The sequence below is a fragment of the Manihot esculenta genome, chromosome 3, assembly GCF_001659605.2.
Source record: "Manihot esculenta cultivar AM560-2 chromosome 3, M.esculenta_v8, whole genome shotgun sequence".
NCBI lineage: Eukaryota > Viridiplantae > Streptophyta > Magnoliopsida > Malpighiales > Euphorbiaceae > Manihot > Manihot esculenta.
The window spans coordinates 22,300,612-22,308,089 of record NC_035163.2 but is presented as its reverse complement, the minus strand read 5'-3'; the positions used below and the strand labels follow the sequence as shown (position 1 = coordinate 22,308,089).

Here is a 7,478-nt window from a genome sequence, read left to right as displayed (position 1 = left end):
TAAATGCGGCTTACTGAAGGGATCCTTGCTCTAGAGGATGTGAACTAGGAAACGGTACCGGTTTTAAAAGAGCGAAAAGACAATTCATCTACACTGAATTCCGTGTGGATCGCTACTCCGCCAGTCGATGACTTTGTTTACTGTTTATATTTCGTTCATTCAAACGATATGCTTCCAGATACCTGCTTATGCTAGGCAAATTTTATTCATGCAATTGTAAAGAAGAAAGTTGGTTACTGTTTTCACACACTTTTAATTTAAGCCAATATCTATATGATTAAAACAATTTCTAATAAAAATTATACTTTTCATGTATTGGATGGCAAAAAATCAACCTCCGTTGTGCGAGCCATGTCACTTTCCTGCATTATTTATACCTATTTTTTTCGTCTAACAAAATCCTAATGTATATTTTTCAAAAGAAAAGAAAAGAAAAGAAAAACTTATACCCAATATTAACGCATCACCATATTTCATTGGCTCCACAAAATGTTGATTTTTTTGTCACTTATACTGAAAACAGCAAAATACAAATGACTCGTACGTTTCCCTCAAGTCTAAGCGTTCACACACAAAACTCTTCCTAAAGCCAAACACAAACCTTTCATCTTCCCCAAGTCCACCTATGACCTACGTAAGATCTCCTGCATGTCAGTCTTTTCAGTGAAATCCCAAAAATACCCATCCCGTTTGAGTCCAAAAACGCTGGGTAAATGGTAAATATTGATGAAAAGTAATGGTAATATGGTAATTAAGAACAAAAATACCAGACACTGACCCAACCCATACGCGTTTTAATTCCGAATGGCCGCACAGCTTCCTAGTCTCTGTCTTGTTTTGCTTTCGCCCCTCTTCTCCATCTTCAAGCCTCGTTTTTTCTTTTCTTCTCTCTCTATGAGCTCTTGCAGGGAGCATTTATTTTCCTCTTCTTGTAATGGTAATGGCAATTTGCTCTCTGTTATAAGAAAAACCGTTCCTTGCAGCTTAGATTAATTTTGGAAAGAATCAAACGCAGACGTTGAAGAGCTGTGAAGCTTCTTGGTCTTCCTAAGGTAAGTTAGAACTGTAACTGGTGACTGCTTAACAAACTTTCTTTACTTTATTTTTTTTTTGTTTTCCTTTCCATTGTTGGCTCGCTTTCTAAGTTTTTTCTCGATTCGATTTTATTTTTCTTTTTTGGATAGGGAAAATGGCTTATTATATTTGGTTATAGCGTCACTGTACGCACACACAGAGAGAGAGAGAGAGACTTAGGGGTGGGTTTTCTGTTTTTTCTTATGGACTCTGGGATTGAGCGTTAGTGATCGTCGTTTTGAGTATGTTCATTGATCGTTTTGGACTTGATCAGTTCTTTAAATAATCTTGTTTTTCTGGTATTTTCTTTTGATTATTTTGAGAATAGAGGAAGACTGTAGCATTTCTGGAGTTTTATGAGAGGCTTTTTCATTAAAAAAAATATATATATTGGCTTGGTTTTATGGGTTTTGATGGACGACGTGTTTTGTTTTGTGGGTAAATTGCAGGGTTTTGGTCTGCTTGTGTAAGTCGGCAATAGCTGGGTCAGTGTCGTCTCGGTCTCTGTTCCTTGAGATTTACGTTTCTATGAGCGGAAATTGAGGAAATTTCCTTTACATTTTCAAGGTACGGTAATTTCTTGTTTTTATGGTAAAAATTTGAAAATATATGTCCAGCATGGTGAATTACAGTGGTAAAATTTTGTGGAATATCTGTGTTATTCTGTATGCGCGCCCCGAATTACTTGTTCCGAATCGAATTTTACCCTGGAATTCCACTCCAAAAAGATTATCAGGTCGCGAAACGGGTGGTTCTTTGTACAAAAAAAATATATATTGAAAATATTTAATTAAATTAAATATTTTTATATAAATACGTATATGTATTATATATACTTTAATTATTTAATTGATAATTATTATACTCGTTTCTATATGAAATTGAATTTATAATAAACTAAAAAAAAGATAATACAGCAAAATATTGGATTATAAAAGGGACTTCAATTTTTACCAAATTAAAGAGTGAAAGCAAAATTTGCAATTTTGCATGAGGATTTGAAAACAAAAGCTTTTATCACTAATAATGATTTAAAAGGGCAAATGTGTTTATAAAAAAATATTATTTAATTGTTATATTTTATCACTAATAATTATTTATTCTTTATATTTCTAAAATTAGATTATTTAATTCATGACTTTTATTTTCCTAACACATTTAAATATTTCAAGTCACTTTATTTAACCATCAAATTTTGTAATTAATTATAATTTTATTTTTATATTTTTTTTTTCTCTTTTTACATCTTTCCTATCACTATAATATAAGTTAAAATTAAAGGTAAAAATTTTTGCCATTAAAAATATAAAATTTGCTGCAATATGATAATAATATATTAATTGTTGTTCTTACCACTACAGAACTGTGGCTATAATTATTTTATAATAAAATTATAATTTTTGTTAAAAATATAATTATTATTAATAATAAATAATACTATTAAAATTTTTTATTAATATCTATAATTTTTATTATTATTTTTTTATACATTATTAGTAACAATTATTTATATTGTATTTTAATATTCATTGTGAAAGTAGAAATTAAAAAATAAATTAATGAATTAAATCATTAAGAATTATAAAAATAAAATACGAACGTGATATGCACGTGCACTGGAATGTGAGCCACATATTCGTCACTGGACCCCTCGAAAATTATATGGCCTAGTCTTGTTGTTGAGCTTAATGCACTCATGCTTAATGGTAATTTGTAACTTATTTAATTTTTATTTATATTTAAATTTAATTTTATTCAAAAATAAAAAATTAAACATCAAATAAAAAATTAACAGAAAAATAAAAAAATTAAATTTATTAATTTCAAATTTTAAATCAACAATGAAAATTAAAAGAATAATTAAAAAATTATAGTCTCATGAGGATTTGGTCCAAACTCACTGTTTGGCTATGTAGAATTCACCTCAAATTGTTAATTTTTTTTCTATTTTTTAATTATAAAAAATATTAATAAATTTATATATAGAAAAAAATTTATGGTACTAATAAAATTATTATACTATTAGGTAGAAAAAAAGACTTATTGAACACTTAAAACACATGAATGTGAGTTTTTGGAGATTCACATCCATGTGTCTTGAATCAATGGTGGGTCAGATTCATCTAAGAATCTCGACATACAAGATTTTCATTAGATGAAACAAAAATACAAGGTTTTTAGATTGAAAACATAAAACAGATCCCAATCGAAATTAGGCCAATAGAAAAGCCTGAAATAAAAATCACTGATCAGGAGATTACTCAGGCTTCTATCAATTCATGCTTTTCAATAACTCGGCATTGACAGTGGAAGACTCAAAGACGAGGCGCGCCTGAGAAACTATAAACGAGGAAGTAAGTCATCGGGGAGACTTAAAACGATACTCTAAAACTCCTCGTGGGAGACTTAAAACGAACAAAACCAAGAAAACAAAGAAAAAACTACAAAAAATAAAAGTCATCGGGGCTGCCTCCGAAAAACAACTACGACAAAAGAAATTTAAAAGGGAGGTGAGAGAAATTAAAGAAAAAGAGAAAGGTTCAATTTATTATAAATTTAGAAATAAATATATTAATTTTGTTATTCTTTTCGTTTTTTTATATTTTTTCTAGTCAACAAACTCATTTAAAATATTTTTTAATATTTAATAATATTTAATACTTTTAAGATGATTATAATTCGGAAAAATTATGGGACGAAAACTATACGTTACGCTAATTTTGAGCTGAATCCTCCTATGGTTATTGTGTTTTGAGTCTCAACAATTAGTGTTTTTCCCTCCCTATCTTCTTGGGCATGAAAAAAATGAAATACACGCATTTTCTTTTGCTGACCAATAAAAACATCAACACATACTTTTGTTTCTTGAAGTGACATAGAAAATTTAAAATTTAGCAAAAAAGCTTAGTGGTGTTAATGATGTCCAAGGCATTTCACATGCCATGGCGTTCAATTTTTCAACAGAAAATGTGTTTTTCAATATCCCACAGTTTCTTTCTTGATGTTATTACAGCAGAACTTCAATTAAGGAAAAGAAATGTTACTTGTGCACATCCACTTCTCTTGACATGCTTCTCACTCACTCTTCTCTATGTCTCTTTTTTGTTTGGAAGTTGAATAGGACATTGTTGATCAAGCTGACTTTTGATTTCACATGAAGACATGATTGTCCTATTAAATTAATTATGTAAAGTAATAGCTTTAATTATTTTGCTATTTTAGGAGAGGATTTCAAGGTTGCATTTAAATAATTAACTGCATGTTTCTCCTTGCAATTAGTGCTGCTTACATTTATAACATTATTATTGCTACCAAGTTGCTACCCTATCTAATACACTTCTGCCTTGTTTGGGTTAAAAAAAATTAAAAAGAAGAAGAAAGACAATAACTTTTATTTTTTTATTTGGATAATGAATAAAAAAGAAACTGTATTCCTCAACCCTTTGGAAAAAAATTCATAATATTTATTTCTAAATTAGTAGAAAATGGAAAGAAATAAGGAAGTTAATATTATTTGTATAAATAATTTTTAATAGGCATTCTTTTTTGGATTTTGAGGGTATAATAAATATTTTTTATTTTGTTTTAAAGACATAATGTATCTCTTCTCTACTAAAAATCTATTCAACTAATAAAAAGAAAATTAAAATTCTTTTTTTTTATTTTTCTTTAATTTTTAACATCCAAATAGAGGATTATGATATTTTGATCGCATAGATGGTAAGGTAGAACCAAACTAGTTGTTAATTCCTCCACATACACTTTGTTTCGCTTTGATTCTTTCTGTATATAGAATTTGTATTCTCATTACAACCGAGGAATCTGCTACGTTTTGGACAGGCTTATAGGAATTTTAAATTTGTCTTTTAAGTATGTTGTCCTTTCAAGTTTCATCATCGTCACTTGGCTGCTGCTTCTTCTTCATTGTTCTTTTTTTTATTATTATTATTATTATGATTATTTTTCCCTTCTCTCATTTAGTCCCTGACCCTCTTCTTTTTCTCTGCGTTGAAGCTTTTCTCTCTTTTGAATGAAAAGTAAAACGGGGACACTTAAAAGAACAAACGAAAGGAAATTCTATCCTCCATTAATGGTCTTGATATAAGTGTCAAAGTATCTTGCTTTTCTCTTTCCTTCAGAGCACTTGTCATCATTGTTATCATCTTAAATCTTTGTTTTCCCATCTTTTCTCATCGTCTGGTTTAGAATCACTGAAAATCTTCATTAGGGGATTCTTTTATCATCATTTCCATAATCTTGTAATATTTTTCTGCAGATGGATTCTGTGAAACCGTCTTCCATGACTCCAAAAAAGGGTAGATTGGCACGCAAAGTAGCTAAAGTTCTTCATCGTCGAGCTGCAACTGGGATTGCTCCGGTTGACGGCGTGCATAAAGTCAAGTCCCAGGAACAGTTCAAGGATGATAATAAGATTGGCAATAAGAGCACAATCAGTCTGGGTCAGTCCTTCGACATCAGCAATGATGACGATTCTCAGAAGCGTTTGGCTATGGAAGCTTTTCTTGCAAAACTGTTCGCCAGTATTTCTTCTGTTAAAGCAGCATATGCGCAGTTACAGTACGCTCAGTCTCCGTATGATGTTGATGGGATCCAAGCAGCTGATCAACTAGTAGTTTCCGAGTTGAAGAATTTATCTGAGTTGAAGAGATGTTATACAAAAAAACAGTTTGATGATCATTCTACGGAGACAACTTTGCTGATGGCTGAAGTTCAGGAGCAAAAGAGTTTTTCAAAGACCTATGAAATTATGGGGAAGAAGTTGGAGTCTGAGTTGAGGCTCAAGGACTCAGAGATCATATATCTTGGAGAAAAATTGGAGGAATCAAATAGACTGAACCGGTTACTCGAGAAAAGATTAAATCAGAGCGGCCAGTTGTCTATGCCTGTAAATCTTCACAGATCAGGTCTGAGTCCCAGCCATTTCCTAGCCGTTGTTCGCTTTACAGTCAAGTCGATCCGAAGCTTTGTCAAGCTGATGATTGATCAGATGAAAGCTGCTGATTGGAATCTTGACGCTGCAGCCGATTCTATTGTACAGGACGTTTTCTACTGGAGAGATGACGACAAATGCTTTGCATTTGAATCCTTTGTCTGCAGGGAAATGTTCAGTTCTTTCCATTTGCCGAATTTCTCTGTTCCAAGCCAGTCTTTAACATGGGGAAAGAATCAGCAACAGCATTTTTTCAGAAGATTCATAGAACTAAAATCCGTCAAAGCCAAGGAATATCTTGCAGAGAATCCCAAATCAACATTTGCAAGATTCTGCATGGCCAAGTACTTGCAACTTATTCATCCCCACATGGAAACATCATTCTTCGGCAATTTAAGCCAAAGAAACCTTGTGAAGTCCGGTGAATTCCCTGACACCAGCTTCTTCGCTGCGTTTGCTGAAATGGCAAAGCGAGTATGGCTTCTACATTGCTTAGCCTTTTCTTTCGAGCCAGAAGCCTCAATCTTTCAAGTGCGAAGAGGATGTCGGTTTTCTGAGATTTACATGGAATGTGTGTCTGAAGATGCACTGCTCTTGTCTGAAAATGCACCAGAAGCTGACCCACCAGTTGCATTCACCGTAGTTCCAGGCTTCAGGATTGGTAAAACTATTATACAGTGCCAAGTCTACCTCTCTCAAATCCAACACAAGGTAAATCGATGATGATCAATCTCATGGACCCACAGTCATGATTCCTCATGAGTAGAATTCAGTTGGATGCAAGTGATTTGTCCCCTGTAGGGCCCAGGCTTCTTGATGTAAGGTAAACCTAAACCGTTGACATTAGATCCAACGGTGAGGATGATATGGAGGCCATGATCAAAGCTTTTGAATTTTAATTTTAATTTTAAATGAGTAAAATAGTTGATGATGGAGAAGATGTGGGTTTGGCTAGTTGGCTTTGTTTTTGAAAAGGAGAATAGAATGGACCGTTGGAGTAGGGTAGGGGACAAGACAACCTTTGATTAAATTTTATTAGAATGACCTCAGTTTTGTTAATATTAGGCGAATGACACAAGGATTTGTTTAGTCTCGTTTCTCAATGTTATTGATGTTTTTGTTTTTTTTTTTTAATAATTTTATGTACATTATAATAATAATAATAATGAAATGGGTGTATAGTGTGAATTCCGAGTGTCTACATCTCAGCTTTGGATGCTATTGCTTTGCCAGTAAGGTTGTATACGACGTCGTCTCCGTGCACTTTGTATCACGCGAAGATGTTAGATTTGAATTTATATGAATGTAAAGCATGATTTTATTGTGAAAGCTATGTAAAAATTATAAAATTTCATATATTTAATTTTAAATTCATTTAGCTTGTACCATTTTTCATTGTAATTACATTTATTTTCATTATATATGAACATAAAAAATATCTTTTGTGATATTA

The 7,478-nt window shown here is 31.9% G+C and overlaps 1 protein-coding gene across 3 annotated transcripts; it reads left to right on the top strand.

Annotated features, from left to right (window-relative positions):
- Nucleotides 1-820: 820 nt before the first annotated feature.
- LOC110610285 (protein GRAVITROPIC IN THE LIGHT 1) lies at nt 821-7,226 on the top strand. 3 transcript variants are annotated; one of them, XM_021750138.2, is made up of 3 exons: nt 821-1,052; nt 1,524-1,641; nt 5,351-7,226. In XM_021750138.2, exon 3 carries the CDS (start codon nt 5,351-5,353, stop codon nt 6,746-6,748), a length of 1,398 nt encoding a protein of 465 aa, XP_021605830.1. In that variant the 5' UTR covers nt 821-1,052; nt 1,524-1,641; the 3' UTR covers nt 6,749-7,226. The 3 variants fall into 3 exon arrangements, with proteins under 3 accessions (XP_021605830.1, XP_021605831.1, XP_043811366.1); XM_021750139.2 differs by lacking the exons at nt 821-1,052; nt 1,524-1,641 and adding an exon at nt 2,939-3,428; XM_043955431.1 differs by lacking the exons at nt 821-1,052; nt 1,524-1,641 and adding an exon at nt 4,669-5,187.
- Nucleotides 7,227-7,478: the final 252 nt, after the last annotated feature.

Bases quoted from the DNA above. Each gene is read 5' to 3' on its own strand.
- LOC110610285 (XM_021750138.2), top strand. From the start codon at position 5,351: ATGGATTCTGTGAAACCGTCTTCCATGACTCCAAAAAAGGGTAGATTG.